Source organism: Lontra canadensis, unplaced genomic scaffold, assembly GCF_010015895.1.
Source record: "Lontra canadensis isolate GAN:19392208 unplaced genomic scaffold, GSC_riverotter_1.0 scaffold124, whole genome shotgun sequence".
NCBI classification, from domain to species: domain Eukaryota; kingdom Metazoa; phylum Chordata; class Mammalia; order Carnivora; family Mustelidae; genus Lontra; species Lontra canadensis.
The window spans coordinates 2,751,865-2,770,846 of NW_022631118.1; the positions used below are offsets into that span (position 1 = coordinate 2,751,865).

The window sequence follows — 18,982 nt, forward strand, 5'->3', positions numbered from 1 at the left end:
ATAAGCAAATCACTAGGAAAAAAAAACCTTAACTATTATTATGTGTTCTTCTTATTTATGTGTAGGTACCAAAAAACGGAAGAAGTACTTTAGTTATAAGAAATCAGAAGCAGAGGATAACTGACAATCCATTCTCTTGTGTTCCAGGAAAGGGCTGGTAAGGAACCCTTCAGGCATGCCAGAAACTTCTCAGGAACAAGACTAAACCTGTCTTGTTAATTCAGGTGAATCCTTTGAAGCTAGAGAGGTAAACAGGTATTTGTCCCCAGAGTCAGTTCTGACTGACCAGAAAGTCAGGTGGGGAAAAATAAAGCAAGATTTCAGAAATTAAGCTCATCATCCTCCCAACCTCCCCCACCTCTGGGAATGGCACCACCGTCCACCACTTCCCAAGCCAGACACGGAGTTATCTCTCACTCCTCTCTCTCCTTCACTTCCCATATCCCTCCAACCATCTGGAACAGATAACTTGACCTCTAAATATTGTGTGCGTCTCTTCTCTCTACCTGTACTGCAATGACCTGAGTTCAGGGGGCAACCACAGCTCCTCTCTGACTGGCTGCAATCACAGCTAATCAGTTTCCTGAGCAAGAATGTTATCTCCCTTCCATCTGCTCTCTACTCTCTAGCCATCGAGGTCTTTCTACAGTCCTTCCTTGGCTCCCCCCCCCCCCAAAATAAACTCTGAATTCCTCTGCCTGGCTTTTCAGGCTCCCTTCACCAGCTGCTGCTTACTTCTCAGTCTTATCACTAAATCCCCCATCTCTCTCCTATTCCCGTACCAGAAGACTCAGACAGGTTAGTAATGTGAAGGCTGCTGCTGATCAGAATACAACACTTTACTTTGCTGGTCTTCTGTGACCAGTCTGAGAAGTGATGCCATCTGCTGCTACCATGAAAAGAAGAGAAGACAAGTATCAGGAGACTAAATGGCCTTTCACTTCTCCTGAGCTGCTGGTGAGTTAGGCTAAAAGGGGGAAATAGTGTTTGGGTTTGGAGGCATTTCTGTACTCAACTTTGAACATGGGTGTATCTGATGGATGAAGGGATTGAGGGAACTAATAAAGACAGAGTGTCAGACCACATGAGAACAGGCAACTGTGGTATCCAACACACTTTATGAGAAAGGCAATCCTCTGGGCTGGTTATAGATTCCTGGCCTCTATATTGTCTAGGAATAAAGTTGTTTAGATCTAGACTCACCCAAGTTTATGAAGCACCTACTAGGTTCATACTGGACACTCAGAACTCATAGCGGCCTGGGTATTAGTATCCCTTCCACTTTAAGGAAGGAGGACTAACTAACATGCCAGGGTTAGAGAGCGAAAAATGAGTAGCTACCACTCAAATCCAGGTCTTCTGACCCCAAGCTGAGCTCTTTGGTTAGTGCTCTCTCTGAACTGGACTTGAATATAAAAGGTATTCACTAGCTAAAGGGGAAGACTGAACCTTCCTTTTCACCCTCACTGAGTGGGATGTTGAGAAGGGGAGGGATGAGAATGGCTACTATGGAATACAAACTCCATCAAATACACAGGTTCTCCCCCCTCACATGATGCATCAGCCAGGTGAAAAACTGAACACAGGTAGAACTTTGAGGGTCTTGCCTTAGCAAAGCGAGCAGTGTGACAGCCATGACCACAATGAGACGCTTCTAAGGAAAACATGCAGAAGCATAAAGGTTCTGAAACTTGCTGTGAAGTCAGAGGGAAAAGAAACAGTAAACCAGCCACTTGGGGCCTTTCGTTGCTAGTTTACTCCAATTGGAGACCTGGTTAATGGGTCAGCAAATGTCATCTGAATATGACACTGCAAAGAGGCCTGTTCTTTTTTCTTTTCTTTCTTTCTTTCTTTTTTTTTTAAAGATTTTTATTTATTTATTTGGCAGAAAGAGTGAGAGAGCATAAGCAGGCAGAGCCGCAGAGCGAGAGGGAGAAGCAGGCTCCCCACTGAGCAGGGAGCCCGATGAGGGGCTCGATCCCAGGAGATCATGACCTGAGCCAAAGGCAGTTCCTTAACCAACTGAGCCACCCAGGGCCCCCGACAAAGAGGCCTATTCTAAAGAGGGGTCAGGAAACTTTGGTATGGTATGGTATGGTAATGGTATCCAAAAGAGAAAGTCCAGGTACAGTGCTAGATGGGTTTGTTTATCATAAGATGTAATTTTCACAACCTGGTGAGGCAGGTATAATTATCCCTATGAAATTAAAACTAAAAAAAAAAATTGGTAACTTGCCCAAGTCACACTAGTTATATTGGAATATGAGCCCCAAGCTCTAGGGCTTTGGCCTGGGTCAACTTCACAGCCCACAAGCACCATAAAACCAGAGAAGCCAGAGCATAAGGTAAGTAAACCCACACTTTGAAGGGATGCCCATCACTTTCCACAGTTTCTGCACCTGCAAAGCAGGCTGCATACATTCCGGTTATTTTGGCCCTCCATGATCCAATAAGGCATCTTTGGAAAGGAAAGGGAAGTAGGCAGTGAGCATAAGCAGGAAGGAGCACTGGGCACTAGCACGGCCCCAGGAAAACGGCTGTGGCTTGTGTGTCACCCACTGCCCTCTGCTGGCCACTGGAAATAACAAGTGGAAAGAGGACCAAAGATTCATTTCATGTTGAAGCGTCAAGAGGTGATAACGGATTTCTAAAAACATTTTACTAGACAAAAACTCAAACTTATAAAAGAAGAGCAGAACATGTCTCATGTTTCTTCACTCAGCTTCAACAATTTATCAATTCAGGGAGAATACTGTGTCATCTACCCCAACCCACTTCCCTCCACTATGTTTTTTTTCCAAGCAAATCCCAAACATCCTGTCATTTCATCTGTAAAAATTTTAATATGTATTTTTTTTTTTTTAAGATTTTATTTATTTATTCGACAGACAGAGATCACAAGTAGGCAGAGAGGCAGGCAGAGAGAGAGAGGAGGAAGCAGGCTCCCCACCAAGCAGAGAGCCCAATGCGGGGCTCGATCCCAGGACCCCGGGACCATGACCTGAGCCGAAGGCAAAGGCCTTAACCCACTGAGCCACCCATGCGCCCCTTAATATGTATTTCTAAAAGAAAAGAAAAATTTAAAAACCCCATAACACATGATCACAGCTTAAAAAAAAAAAGTCCATAAATCCAATAATTCCTTATGGGTCAAACAGCCCAAAATGGGGGGTGGGGAGGTTGAGAAAGAAAGAAAGAAAGAAAGAAAGAAAGAAAGAAAGAAAGAAAGGAAGGAAGAAAAACCTAAAGCATTCAGCCTCACCCAAGAAGCTGCAATCATGCAAATCACAGATTAATAGCCTGAACCACCCAAGCAAACAAAAATACCTCATCTACAGCCTTGCCAGGATAAACCAGCAGGAACATAGATAAAAAACTATCTGGGGTGCCTGGGTGGCTCAGTTGGTTAAGCAACTGCCTTCGGCTCAGGTCATGGTCCCAGAGCCCTGGGATCGAGTCTCACATCGGGCTCCCAGCTCCATGGGGAGTCTGCTTCTCCTCTGACCTCCCCTCTCATGCTCTCTCTCACTCTGTCTCTCTCTCTCTCTCAAAATAAACAAATAAAAAATATTAAAAAAAAACTATCTGAACTGGAAATGCAAAGCTATGTACTTCTGTATGGTAGGAAGATCTTCAGCACATGAGCTACTAAATCTTTGTTGAATTTTTGGCTAAATCTTTCCAAAGACTCAGGAGGGGCAGCACTGTGTCCTTGGGGCCAAACATAGCTGGGTATCCATTGGGGTGAGAGGTAAGAGGGTGACCATACCCACTTCCTGGCAATCTCAGCCCAGGGATCAGAATCAGGCTGAAAGAGTAATCCCTACTTTGTATTACCTCTGCGCCATCTATCACCCAGTATTGCAAATTTCTATTCACACATCTGCCTCCTCTTCTAGATAATGAACTCCTTGAAGGCAGGACGGTGTTGTGTTCATTTTTGTATCCTGCATGGCTGACACATTAGAGAGGCTCAGTAGATGGTCACATAAAGAAAGACCAAATTAGGGAAGTCCGTCATTTGACAACACCAAGTGTTGGAGAGAAATGGGGAGAAAAGAGAACACTAATTTCCTGCTAGTAGACCTATACATTGATGTAACCACTCCAGAGAGCTATGTGGCAATATCCAAAGATATGTTCAAATGCTTAAGCCTCTAAGACAAGAACAGAATATTTAAATTTTTTTTAAAAAATATACATTCCGGGGCTCCTGGGTGGCTCAGTTGGGTAAGTGTCTGACTCCTGATTTCAGCTCAGGTCATGATCTCAGGATCATGAGCTCAAGCCCCACATGGGGCTCTGTGCTCAGCATGGAATCTGTTTGAGATTCTCTGCCTCTCCCTCTGCCCCTCCCCCTGCTCATGTGCACACATATGTGCACACACTCACTCTAATAAATAAATCTTTTTTTTTTTAAAGATTTTATTTATTTGACAGACAGAGATCACAAGTAGGCAGAGAGGCAGGCAGAGAGAGAGAAGGGGAAGCAGGCTCCCTGCTGAGCAGAGAGCCCGATGTGGGGCTTGATCCCAGAACTCTGGGATCATGACCAGAGCAGAAGGCAGAGGCTTTAACCCACTGAGCCACCCAGGCGCCCCAATAAATCTTTAAGAAAATAAATAAAAATGTACATTCAGAGAATAAAAAAGAACACAGAAAGAGCTCCTGAAAATTAAAAATATAATAACAGAAATAAAGTACTCAAGAAGGGTTGGAAACTAAAGTTGAGAAAATCTCCCAGAAAGTAGAGCAAAAAGACAGAGATCAAAAACAGGAGACAAAAGAAAGAAAGCCAAAGGGCTCTTCAAGGAGGTCCAATATTTGAATAAAAGGAGTTCTAGAAAGAGAAGAGAGAAAACAGATGGGAAGAAGGTAAAAAAACAATAAAAGAAAAATTTCTTATATTCTTATTTGCTAAGTTTCCAAAATGAAAGGCCAATGAGCACCCAGTAAAGCAGATAAGAACAGATACATTATCAAAGCATATTAATGAGAAATATCAGAGCCCTGGGGACAAGTGAAGACCTAACCAGCTTCCAGAAAGAATATACACAAAGGACTGAGAATGGCTCTGGACCTCAAGAGCAATCCTCAAATGAGAAGATAATTGGAATAATGATATCAAAATTCTTTTTTTTTTTTAAGATTTTATTTATTTATTTGACAGACAGAGATCACAAGTAGGCAGAGAAGCAGGCAGAGAGAGGAGGAAGCAGGCTCCCTGGTGAGCAGAGAGCCAGGCATAGGGCTTGATCCCAGGACCCTGGGATCATGACCTGAGCCGAAGGCAGAGGCTTTAACCTACTGAGCCACCCAGGCGCCCCATGATATCAAAATTCTTAAAGAAATGATTTCTAGGGGTGCCTGGGTGGCTCAGTGGGTTGGGCCTCTGCCTTCGGCTCAGGTCATGATCTCAGAGTCCTGGGATCGAGCCCCGCATCGGGCTCTCTGCTCTGGCGGGGAGCCTGCTTCCTCCTCTCTCTCTCTGCCTGCCTCTCTGCCTACTTGTGATTTCTGTCTGTCAAATAAATAAATAAAATGTTTAAAAAAAAAAAGAAATGATTTCTAATCTATCTCCAGCTTAAATGTCCATTATCTGTAAGGATTAGCTAATGAGATTTCTAGTTATACACAGTCTCCCGATTTGCCTCCCTGCATCCTTACTCGGGAAGTTACTGGAGGCATGCTTCATCAAAATGCAAGTATACAGGGGCGCCTGGGTGGCTCAGTGGGTTAAGCCTCTGCCTTCCACTCAGGTCATGATCTCAGGGTTCTGGGATCGAGTCCCGCATTGGGCTCCCTGCTCAGCAGGGAGCCTGCTTCCTCCTCTCTCTCTCTCTCTCTCTCTCTCTGCTTGCCTCTCTGCCTACTTGTGATCTCTCTCTGTCAAAATAAATAAAAATCTGTAAAAAAAAAAAAAAATACAAGTATACACCACAAAAGTAAAAGACACAAGAGATGGGAAGATAGGGGATCCCTCCCAAATGACAGAGGAAGACAATCTCTGTGGGAAAACAAAGTCGTGCAGGGAAGGAAAAGCATACGATACGGTTCACCTATGAATCACATTGAGAGTCATACGTTGTAAATGCTGACAACTGGCTTCACCAAAGGTGCACAGCAACTACCCGAGGACTGAGGGATGGGAGGGGTGAGCATGTGTGGCCCGGTGGGTACAAGAGCTGAATTCTAATCTGCTACAGTGAGAAGTCCACAGATGATGCCAACAACTGAAAAGAAGAGAAGCGGCCTACTATTTAGCAAACTGGCAGTGGAAATAAAACCAATCCACTAGGAGTTAGCAGCAGTTGTCTCTGGAAAGGGGAAAATGCAGGGGTTAGGGGGTGTGTGGAAAGGCAAGGTACTGCTGCTTTGGTAAAGATACGCACATGTGACTTCCATAAATCCTAAAATGAGGGGATAACCTGCACACAAGGAGTTATTCAGAAAATTGAGAGGGGCAGTAAGGCTTCCAACAGTACTTCACATGGTTTGACTGTTTCGGACTGATGACAGTGCTGTTTTGCCAGTCCGTATACCAGTGCTATGTCCTAGTTCATGACCGTCACAATTTAGCACTTCAGAAGTACTTGCAGGATACAGATATAGGTTTACATTTTAATCAGGAATGCTGAGGCCTTTGATCCAACAGGTTACATTAAGCCTAGATCTTCAAAAAGGAAATGATTTTACTTTGCAAATAACTAATGTCTCTAAGACGACATTTTTAGGTGTTGGTTCAGAGGCTCTTCCCTGTCCCCTCTCTTGAAAGAGAGCTCTTATAACCCAGGACTTGGCCCAGGTAACACACACAGGAGACGAGGGTAGCAAATGGTGATAGGAGCTTTGTATAGAAATATGTACATTTGTGTTATAGGCCTTTTCACGCTTTATGTGTAGCTTTTTACCTGTAACCTTCATTACATTGTGAATTAAATGTAAGTCTTGTCAAAAACAGAAACAAAAAAACAAAAACAACCAACCATGGATTTTTGGAAGTTCTTACCAGCAGTGAAAATGCCTTTGGTGCTCTGTTTCATACTAGAAGGTCTCACAATTGCTGAAAGCCCTGTGAGAGAAAACCAACAAAGATGCAAAAAACCCCAGATGTTAGTCATCTTCACATGTTTAAAACCTAAAACAAAATACTCTTTCCAGTTATCTAATAACACCAGCAAATCCAGCTCTGCCCTGGTGTCACAGAATGACAATGGAAAGGGTATCAGGATTGAGGGCCAGGAGATCAGAGCTGCCAGCTGTGTCATCGACCAGCCGTGTCACCAACCAGCTGTGGGAGCTCAGGAAAATGCCTGGCCCCCTCTGCGCCTGGGCCTCCTCACCTTAATTAAAACAGGAGGTGGATTAAATCAACCTCAAAGGTCATTTTATGACTTTTAAATCTGGTTAAGGCTGCTGGTTCTCAACCCCAAGATCTGAAATTTTATAAAATTCAAAGAACTTTGCATAGACATTATCTTTTTTGTATAGAGTTTCCGTCTAGGAGAAAAGCTTTCATTCCTCAGTCCTCCATCCTCTCACAAAGGCAGCGGAGATCATATTGTGACAGAATCATGTTAAAGTGAAAACAAACAATGTGCCTCCTCACTTATCTTTAGAAATAGGTACCTGGGAACCTAGATGCATGCCCTGATAGTCTGGGGCAGGTCCCCGGGAGAATGCATCACTGTGTAGGGTATCTAAGCCAGTAGATTGCATCCTTGAGGAGCTCTGGAAATATTTACTCAATAAAACAGGAGAATGTGCTCATTTGGAGAAGGGAGTCATTTTTAATCATGATTATTTCTTTATGGACAGCCCTTGTAAACACCTCAAAGGGAAGCAGGTCTCTGAAGATAAGATTTTTGGGTAAACAGGAGCACCTAGGTGGCTCAGTTGTTAAGCGTCTGCCTTTGGCTCAGGTTATGATCCCAGCATCCTGGGATAGAGCCCCACATCAGGTTCCCTGCTCTGCGGGAAGCCTGCTTCTTCCTCTCCCGCTTCCCCTGCTTATATTCCCTCTCTCACTCTCTCTGTCAAATAAATAAATAAAATCTTAAAAAAAAAAAAAAGAGAAAAGATTTTTGGGTAAACACTGAGAAGGCCCCGGGGTAATATGTGGAACATGGGCCATGTCAGAGGGAACTGACGAAACACATTGATGAGACACACTAAACAGGAGTCGGCTGGTGAAAGCTGTATTCCTGATGTTATAAAAGCACTAAAAATGTCACCAGTCTCCTTCCTTCTCAGACCACCATGAAGGACACGGAGGAGTCTTTGGAAAAACTTCTAGAAGTTACGTTCTTGGAACCAAAACAAACATTGTTTTCTCCTTTGACAGTGATTTAGGATCCAGGAATCTGAAAACAGAAGTACTTTCACCACCCTACTTCAAACAAATGACAATTTAGATTTGGAAAAACCCCAGATTGTTAGTGCTTTCTTCTTCCCTGAGACAATCTGTCTCTCCATCTCACCAGGCAAGGAAGAATAAAGAATACATCTCAGTCACACAGTTTGCTTTTTACCCATGGCCAGCATTTCCTTGACGTCAAATCCAGAAACATACCTAGTCGCACCACTTCTCCACAGTCAGGATCATGAGCAACTTGCAATAAAGTTTCTTCCACATCTCTGTTTTTTCCAGGAGGGTCCATAATATGATTAATTTGTTGCTGTAAGGTTTTGGGCAATGTCATTAGCTGAGTGAATTGTCCTTCTGGGCTTTTATCTATCTAAGGGGGGAAAAAAGATAATGTCTATGCAAAGTTCTTTGAATTTTATAAAGATTCAAAGACACATGGCTTCTCTTTCAAGTCACAAAAACATACACTGAACCTATTCCCTAGACTGGGCAGCACACTAAGGAGACCTGCTCCTTTCTGAAACTGAATGCACAAGAGTTCAGATGCTAAGTTCCTTCAAAGAGGTCAACTCCTTTCCTATAATGGTCCATTTTTACATGAAAAAAGCATAGAAGCTTCTTTCAACGATCAATTTCTGACTCTCAGTTTTGAAGTTTCTATGGGTCTTACATCCAGCTGCTGAAGGAACTGAGGCTGCTACTAACATTCACTGAGGCTCAGCAAATCCAGGTACTCACTCTCTCCCATTTTAAACACAGGGGCACTGAGTGGCACAACCAGGGTCCTACCGCCACTGCGAGAGAGCCACCTCTAACCTCGTGCCTCCTGCCTTCTGGGCCTTTTTATTCACCAGGCCGTATTTCATTAGCTGTAGGAATAAACTGAAGACGAGGACTAAGTTTATTTGCTTTTAATCTTCTGGCACATAGTAGGTAGTAAAAAACCCTGGCTGAGTAAGGAATGAATAAGTGCATCAATAAAACTTAGTTGTCGTTATTTCTTAAGGAGGATTAAATTACACCAGTGGTTTCTGTGCGCCACATATTCCAAGGACATCAAGTTGAAAGATAAATAACAGAAATAAAACATACAAACTACACAACAGAGTTTACTTTGAATCCAAAGTTAGCCACAGAGCCAAGGCCACACCTAGCTTCCCTAACTCCTAGTCTAATATACTTTACTTCATGGAACTAAGTTTTTACAAAATCATGTAGACACTACCTGCCTGTCAATGTGAGAACCAGTAGCGCCACCCTCAATGGCTCATCCCATTATTTTTCAGGTAAGAATCTGTCTTGTATTCTCTCAACAAATGTTTAGGTTTTAAATTGGACTAAGAGAAGAGTAAGAAAAAATGAGACAAATGAATGTATTAAATTTTAGATTCAGATTTTCTAGATATGACTAACTTTCTTATTAACACTTAGTTTCACTCAGTCTACCACTTTTTTCCATATAACAAGTATTTGTTGAGTATTAATGTCTGGATTTTTTAGTTTTCTATAAAATTCATGCAAAGAAGAGCAAAGTTCTATTACCTAGTGGCTCCAGTAAAGGTTTTTTTTTTAAATTTCGTATTTATCATTAAAATGATTCTAAATCCAAAGAATTTGTACTCTATTTAGATTTGTCTCAATAAATGACAGAAATGTGGGTGGCTCAGTGGGTTAAGCCTCTGCCTTCAGCTCAGGTCATGATCTCAGGGTCCTGGGATCAAGCCCCTGCATCCAGTTCTGGGCTCAGCAGGGAGCCTGCTTCCCCCACCCCACTCTCTGCCTGCTGCTCTCTGCCTACTTGTGATCTCTCTCTGTCCAGTAAATAAATAAAATCTTTTTAAAAAATGTGGCTATTACTGTAAAATATATTAGAAATAACATTTATGGACTCATATATTGGGGCTAAGAATTGAGATTAGTCAAAAGGATCTTATATTTCTGTAAGGCTTTATCTATGAATTTCAGAGATACCAAAATGGCTTGAGTATTATCAAGAGTTAAAAAATAGTATTTGCCACTGCTTTCTCTTGAGGAAAAGAATGCACTGGAATTTTTGCTTGAAAGACAGAGCATTAGGTGACATTTTCAAATAAATTGCTAAATTCTGTGTAATTATCCTCTTTGATTCTCATTAAAACATGGAAGTGAAAGCATTCAGTTAAATCGTGAGAGTCGGTAAATAAAGGAGAAGAATTTGAAAAAAAATCGTGGAAGTCAAACTGCATTTTAAAAGCAGATAAGAAAAGGCCACACACTGTATGGTTCCATTTATACAAAGTGTCCAGAATAGACAAATTCACAGAGGCAGAAAACAGATTAGTGGTCACCTGTTGGGTGGGGAATATAGAAAATACAAATGGATGTGGGGTTTCTTTTTCAAGTGATGGAAATGTTGTAAAATTAGACTGTAGTGGTAGTTGTACAACTTTGTGAATATGCTAAAAAACACTGAATTTTATAGTATGTGAGTTACATCTCAATAAAGCTGATGTTTTAAAAAAGCACATGTGGTCACAGGATACTAGATGCTGCATTATACCACGCAGACCCTAGCTTAAGGGCCAAGGTATCCACTCTACTAGCTGCTGGGAAAGTTGGCTGAATCCCTCTCTTAGAGTCCCTCCCAGACTTGTCCTCAACCAAAGGGAGGGCTTGGACCCAATGAGTGGATAATGCAGTAGTACAAAGGCCTGGCCTCTTTGCCCCAAGATGGGACAACCAGGAAAGGCCACCTAGTTCCACAGTGCCATTGTAGGATCAGATGAGGGCTTGTTTCAAACCCGCTCAATCCCGATCCTACACAATAGGCACCAGGAGCGGTCCTAATGAGCACACTCTGTGTTGGTATTTTAGAACTGTCATACTAAGGAAGGCCAACTGGAAGCCTCTGAAGCTGCCATTTTACCTCTTATGCAAGACAGTGATTACAAAAACAACAACAACAAACACCACATCTCAGAAGGAACGGCAGAGTATCAGCGTTATCTGTATACCTAAAGGATACAGGGGTGTGATGTTTGATTTTGTGTCACTTGGCTAGGCTATTGTGCTTAGTTGCTTGGTCAAACATTAGTCCAGATGTTATTATAAGAGTATTTTTAAAGATATAATTAATATTTAAGTCAGCATACTCTGAGTAAAGCAGATTACCCTCTATAATGCAGGAAGGCCTCATTTAATCAGCCAAAGGCCTTAAGAAAAAAGACTAAAGTCTCCAAGGAAGAAGGAATTCTACCTCTAGATTGCCCTCAGACTTAAAACTACAACATACTCTTCCCTGGGTCTCCAGCCTGCTGGCATGCTCTGTACATTTCAAACTCATTAGTCTCCACAATTTAATTCCTTAAAATAAATCTTTCTCTATATATATATCCTACCGGCTCAGTTTCTTTGGAGAACTCTGACTAATACAAAGGCTAATGGTCTCCATCATACTTCCTTTAAGTTTGGCCTTCACAAAATCCAAATGTACTCTGGAAGACTACAGCAGACTACCACAACTCAACTAAGTGGAAGTCCCAGTTCCAACTGCTGTGCCAGATGCAGTAAATCTATTAGAGCAAGTCAACAGAACTGCAGGTATCTGGATGGGGCCAAGACTAGGGAATGCACTCTTTTCCATCTTTATTTGGAAGGAGGATCAGAAGCAGCTCGCATTCACGAGACAGACAATAGTATATCTATGTTTGCCTCAGGGCTCTGTTAACTCTCCCATTCTCTGTTGTAAGATCCCCCAAGAAAACCAGACTGTGTGGCCATTCCATGTAATCTTGGGCTGACCCACTTCATCAATGCTTTGCGGCTACTGTTACCTGGTAAGCAACAGAGGCAAGTACATTGGAGTGCCCGGTAGATAAATGCACTCCAGGGGGTAGAAGATAAACCCTATGACGTTTCAGAAGTCTACCACATCACTGAAAAGTTTGGTGGTCAAGTGGTCTGACGCATGCTGACACATCCTCTCCAAAGTAAAGATCAACTTTGTGCATCTTGCACCTCTCACTGCTAAGACTGAAGCATGATGCTTGATAAGCCTCTTCAGGTTTTGGAGGCAGCAGATTCCACACTTGACTGTAATGTTTAGACCCATTTATGAAGTGGTATAAAAGGATGCCAGGTGTGTGGGCTCAGAGCAGAAAAGAGCTCTACAGCAGATCCAGGCAGCGTAGCAAGCAGGCCCTCACTTGGGCCATATTCTCCATATACACTCCATAATGCTAAAGGTATCTTTGGTATAAAAAGAAGCCACAGGGCACCTGGGTGGGTGGCTCAGTGGGTTAAGCCTCTGCCTTCGGCTCAGGTCGTGATCTCAGAGTCCTGGGATTGAGCCCCACATTGGGCTCTCTGCTCAGCGGGGAGCCTACTTCCCCCCACGCCAGCCCCCTGTCTACTTGTGATCTCTGTCAAATAAATAAATAAAAATCTTAAAAAAAAAAGAAGCCACAGGAACCTTGTGGTAGGCTCTCAGTAGGAGAATCACAATGTAGACTGCTAGGGTTCTGGAGATGGTCATGCCCTCTGGAGTGAAGAACAATACATCATTTGAAATCAGCTCCCAGGTATGAGACCCTTCTAACCGTGGAGCAATAAAAGACCATGCATCAAGAACCATCTACCATGAACTGAGATCTCTCATATTCACTAACTGTTAAGGTCAGGCAGGCTCAACAGTAATCCACTGTAAGATGGAAGTGGTACACCAGCATTCAACATAAGTAAGGCCAAAGGGCACGAGTAAGCTGTGCACGCAGGAAACCCGGGCCCCATACCATCGACTATGCACTGTTGCACCAGTGCACGCCATACTATTTCTCCACTCGTTTGTGCATATGGCTACATGGAGGTTCCCTTGTGACTGGCTTGTGGTGGATAAAGGATGAGTTTGCTCCAGGGATGACTTGGCTTGGTATGCACAAGCCAAAAATGATGCATTACAGCCTCACTCAGGGACAGACCTGAAAGACACTAATGAGGGGAAATCCTCCCAAATGGGTATGCTTCAGGTAGTGCACCGGCCATCTACTTTACATGGACAAAGCAGCCCTGGGTAAGAATATACAAAGACCCATGGGAGTGAAGCATGGTTCACTGGTTGGCTAGGCCTGAAAGGAAAAATACTGGAAGACTAAAGACAAAAAACTGGGGAGAAGAGGTATGTGGATGGACGTACAGGAGGCATGCACACAGTGTGAAGATCTTTGTATTTTGCTAATGTCCACAAGAAAGTATCCTTCACAGAAGAATCAACAATAACCAAAAGAACAATTCAGCCAGTTAATTCAATAGCCTCTGGCACAATGGCTTATAAAAGGAGCAGCCATGGTGGCAGGGAACAAGGTTCTGCCTAGTCCAAGGCTGACTTAGCTATTGCTGTTGTTAAAGTCTATCCTGACAGCAACAGAAGCCAATGCTGAGAACCTGATAATAAGACCATCTCCTGAGACTAACCAGCCACTTGGTGGACGTTAACTACATTGGACACCTTCCATCTGGGAAGGGGCAGTAATTCATCTTAATTGGAAGTAACATATGTTCTGAACATGGGTTTGCCCTTCCTGCCCACAGGACCTAGCCAATACCATGACAAGGCCTACAGGATGCCTGCTTCACCAACATGGTTGTACCATGGAACATCACTTATGGGACTCATTTTAGAGCAAAAGAGGTACAGAGGTACAGAAACGGGCACAGGACCATGTCTCTGCTATAACTACCATATACTTCACCAAAGCCGCCAGACTGATAGAGCAGTTCCCAAAAAGAGGAAATCTGGGGCCCATACAGCAAAGAATTATCTAGCCCCAAATGCTAATAGTTCCATCATTAAAAAATCCTGACAGAGCAATGAAGAACAGGTGATCCAGCAGCTTGGAGATGATACCCAGTGAGAACGGGGTGCAGTACACATCCTAAATTAATGCCTGTTACAGAGTACCTCATTCCCAACCAGTAGAATGCATAGGTCTGGGAACCAAGGGATGGAAGAAGTAGCCTTGCTTCCCATTGTTCCCAGTGACCCACTCAGAAAATGTGTATCTCCCATGCCTACAACTTCAAGACTTTAAACTTAAAGGTATGATTGCCACCTACTCTCTTCAGATCCCATGCCAAAAGTCCAGCAGACACAGAAAGGAGTCACCATAGTGGCAGAAGTAATTGATCCTGATCATCTGAGGTAAAGCTGCTGGTACACAACTCTCAGTACCCCTTGCCCAATTTTGATGGTAAAGGGAAAGGGGAGCAATCGTAGCCTGAAATGGGCAAGGTGACTGGGTCTTAGATGCCTTAGGGATGAGGGTCTGGGCCACCTCGTCTAGCCCAGCAAAAGTGCTAGATAAGGGTGAGGGGAGTTTGGAATGTGTAGTACGGGAAGGAACAGGGGGGTGTCAGTGACAACCTCAGTAGTGCTGGGAACTGTAATTCAGTCCATAATCTTACTCTTGTAAGCTTACCCAGGATAAGAGATCAATTAGGACTTAGATCATGCAGGCTTTCACAGGCCATAGCGAGGAATTTGGAAATATCTTCAGGGTTAAAGAAAATTCCCAGCCCTTTTCCCTTGCTCAGTTTTCCAAAAGTTGGCAGCTAGGCACATTATCTTTTCTGATTCCAAACCAGGGAGTAGATGATGTCTCTGGAGAAATCCTACAGATTCTGACAGTAAGAGAAATAGAAACAATGTAGAGAAGAAGATAAAACTTCAAAAATTATAATGAAGACCACTAAAGGGGTGATAAAAGATAATGCATTTGGAAAACAAAAACAGGATGCTATAAGAAAAAAAGAACAAAGGAAATTAAAAATTTAATAGTGGTGCTAGAAAATCAATTTGAAAAATTCTTCTGGAAAGGAGAACAAAAACCCCAAAGAAAAAGGAAGGAGAAAAGAAAAATTTAAAAGATCAAACCAGGAGTCTGACAACCAGCCAACAGGAATTCCAGAAAGAGCAAAGTAAGAAAATGGATATGAGGGACGCCTGGGTGGCTCAGTTGGTTGGACGACTGCCTTTGGCTCAGGTCATGATCCTGGAGTCCCGGGATCGAGTCCCGCGTCAGGCTCCCGGCTCCGCAGGGAGTCTGCTTCTCTCTCTGACCTTCTCCTTGCTCATGCTCTCTCTCACTGTCTCTCTCTCAAATCAATAAATAAAATCTTTAAAAAAAATGGATATGAAGAAATTATTATAGAAGTAACAAAATTTCTTAGAATTGGAGCTCAAGAGTTTCCAGACTGAAAAGGCTCATCAAGTGCCAGAATAACAGTGAAGAACACATATACAAAGACAAATCATCATGAAATTTAAGACTAGAAAAAGGGAAAGGATCCTAAACAGTATCTGAGAGCTAAAAAGGTCATATCCAAAGGACAGGCAATCTGAAAGTCACTGGACTTTTTAACACAACACTTAGAAACTAGAAGAAGGATGTTGTGACTTAAAAAGTCTGAGGGAAAAATTATTTCCAACCTAGAATGTGATACGTACCCCAAACTATCAATCAGTGTGTAAGAGTAGAATGTGCAGAGGTACATGGTCTCAAAAAATTTACCTTCCTTGCAACCTATGTTAGAGAGGTACCAAAAGGTATATTTCACCAAAATTAAAGTGTAATCATGAAAAAAGAAGACAAAAAAATGCAGAAAACCAAAACCTAGGAAAGGAGAGAAGGCGGAAAGAACCCTCAGGGTGATAACGAAAAGATGCTCCAGGAGAAGAGCCGTGCCACAAGGCTAGAAAACAACCAGTCCAGAAAGAATAGGGCACACGGAGCTCCAGGAAGAAACAACCCCAAGAAAAACAAGAAACAGAAAATACCTGATGTGTTGGTCTATGATGAGAGAAGCTATACAGATCTGTAAGAGGGTATCAATTAGTGACAGGTATAAAAAAAATTTAAGCAAATGAAGAAAATGGGACAATTATTAACTCCAAGAAAAACACATTTGCACAGGAAAGAAGATTTCATAGTAGTGTATCCCAGCAATGAAGAAAAAGTAAGTTTCACAATAATGTAAATAGCAAACTTTAACTTAACCAAAAATTATGAAATAACTGTATGTGGAGCAAGAGGGAATGAGGCAGGAAGGGAAGTGTGTGTGTACGAGTGTGTACCCGTGAGAGCATGTTGATGGGAGTGACAAAAGGGAGTAAAAAAATCTTCATCTTCCACAGAGGGAGGACAAAAATAAAGTATAAAACAGAAAAAAAAAATCAACAAATAACAGTGACATCATATTGCTTAGAAACATGGAGGTAAACATTGGACTACTAACGAGATGAAAGCAGTCGCCTCTGGGAAGAAGCACTGTGAAGCAGGAAGGTCCCGAGTAGGGAACTGCTACTTTTTGTTATAAACCCTGAGGTCCCATTTGGTTTTTAAACCATGTGCATGCATTACTTTGAGAAAAGTAAAAAATTTTAAAAACTTGCAAAATTCTGGGCATTTCATGTTACTCTCTTTTTTAAAAAAATGCTTCCTATTTTTTTTCAAAGTTCCCTTTCAGTTGTAAAAATTCCATTAATTCTATATTTAATATAATATTAGTTGCCCCTATTATTTGGAAGAGGAAGAGCATTAAAATACAGTGTTCTTTGTGCTAAACATAAAAAATAACTCTGTGGTTTCTAGAGTTTTAAAAAATCTTAAATTCAAATTACTTTCCTCAAAGGAAGAGTTCTTTAATATTTACTTTCAAATATTTAATAATATAATTTTTGGGGGTGCCTCAATCGGTTAAGCGTCTGTCTTTGGCTTAGGTCATGATTCCAGAGTCCCAGAATCAAGCCCTGCATCAGGCTCCCTGCTCAGCAGGGACTCTGATTCTCTCTGCCCTTTGCCCCACTTGTGTTCTCACTCTTACCATCTCAAATAAATAAATACAATCTTTAAAATATATATATATAATTTTTAAAGATACTCAGAAAGAAAGTTTCATTTGATGTATCAAAAGGAAAGCCAAGATACAATAAACCCAACGAGTGAGGAAAACAATAAGCATCAGAAAAATATATGTAAGTGAGAGACCATTTACATAAAACCAAACCAAACAAAAAAAGACCAAACTTCTTCATACATGTGTATATGTACAAATAAATACAAAAATGCACACAAAAAGAGATCTGGGAGAATATATGCCAAACTGTCAGTAAGGTTACGTCTGGGGAGGCAAGTGGGTTTGGGAATGAAGAATCTGAGAATTTATTTTCACTTGTTTTTGACTGGTAATCAGTATACATAGTAAGAATTTCAAATGGCAAAAAAGATATACATGGTAAAGACAGGTCCTTTCCCACATCAGCCCCACGTTCCCTTTCCCAAAGATGGCCTCTTATTACTTGTCTCTTATGTTACCTTTGGCATTATTCCAAATACATGGACTAGTAGGTTTACATATGAAATCTACTTTTTATAAACTGTAAATGTTATCACACTAATCATATTGCTCTAACCCTTCTTCCTCTTAAAATAGCTCTTGCCTTAGAAACAATATAAATTATTTCTCACATACAGTTTACCTCCAGTCTGCCGTGCTGGATCTTATACACCACTTGGGGATTCTCCTGTAGTATGTTGCCATAAAGCTCACGAAAGTGGGCTATGTTGGGCTTCACAATATTCAACACTTTTGTCTTATCCTCTCCAATCACCATCCGAAAGTCACCTGGTTAAAACAAATGGAAAAACAAATTTTCCATTGAGAGTCCACATCCTGACCTACAAAACTACAGACCCATATTCATCCTATGCTAGTTCAAGATGGTGGCATCCCACATTCAAATCATTTGCTTTTCCTCTTTAAAACTGTGAATAATACATTACCCAAGAAATGCAGGCACTTGTTCAGGGGCAAACAGAGCCTCTCAAATCATAAAGCCCTTTATTCCGGTTAAAATTAAGTTACCTAAGTGCAAAAGGTAATCATCATTGAGAAGCTGATTTGTTTTTGTTTTTCCAATGCAGATGAACCTATACTTATAATCTTCCATCCTGTGAGCAAAATTCTGTGACCAATCATGGAGCTGGTGGCTGTGTGTCACCTTAGATGTGTCTTTGCTACTGCTTACTCGGCTTGAACCTCTTTGCTGTGTTTGTGCAAGGGCTTTGAGGTACTTTATAAATATAAAGAACTTTATCTATCATATTTGATAAGGACAAGAGCAGCGAGCGTTTAGAGTCCTAGCCACTGGGTGGCTCAGTGGGTTAAGCCTCTGCCTTCAGCTCAGGTCATGGTCTCAGGGTCCTGGGATCAAGCCCTGCATCTGGCTCACTGCTCAGCAGGGAGCCTGCTTCCTCCTCTCTCTGCCTACTTGTCTTCTGTCAAATACATAAATAAAATCTAAAAAAAAAAAAAAAAAAAGAAGTCCATATTCTTAAAAAAAAAGAAAAAGATTCCTAGTAAGAAGAGGTTTACATTTAAGATGAAATTCTTGAAAGCAGATACCATGTTTTACATAGCAAGTGGTGAGAAATGAGGAATGTTACACTTGCCTGTGGGATGAATTGAGCTGCAGAATAAACAGTTTTGAAAGACAAAGAGCCAATTCTGACACAAATTTGAGGTGCCCTGGCCTGCTTATGCCATTGACAGTTATCGGCAAGATGCAGAGGAAAAAAGATA

At 41.9% G+C, this 18,982-nt stretch overlaps 1 protein-coding gene across 9 annotated transcripts in view; it reads right to left on the reverse strand.

The window, feature by feature from the left end:
* TAMM41 (TAM41 mitochondrial translocator assembly and maintenance homolog) overlaps window positions 1-18,982 on the reverse strand; it is a 59,827-nt gene that overhangs the window by 12,941 nt on the left and 27,904 nt on the right. For 5 of the 9 annotated variants that reach the window (XM_032841459.1, XM_032841461.1, XM_032841457.1 and 2 more), the window contains 3 exons: window positions 17,880-18,025; window positions 8,573-8,738; window positions 7,010-7,072 (listed from right to left, as the gene is read on the reverse strand). In XM_032841459.1, the coding sequence (XP_032697350.1) occupies window positions 7,010-7,072; window positions 8,573-8,738; window positions 17,880-18,025 (375 nt within the window). Of the gene's footprint in view, window positions 1-6,090; window positions 6,234-6,471; window positions 6,674-7,009; window positions 7,073-8,572; window positions 8,739-17,872; window positions 18,026-18,982 lie in introns of those variants that run through there. The other 4 variants (XM_032841460.1, XM_032841462.1, XM_032841463.1 and 1 more) reach the window with 4 other exon arrangements.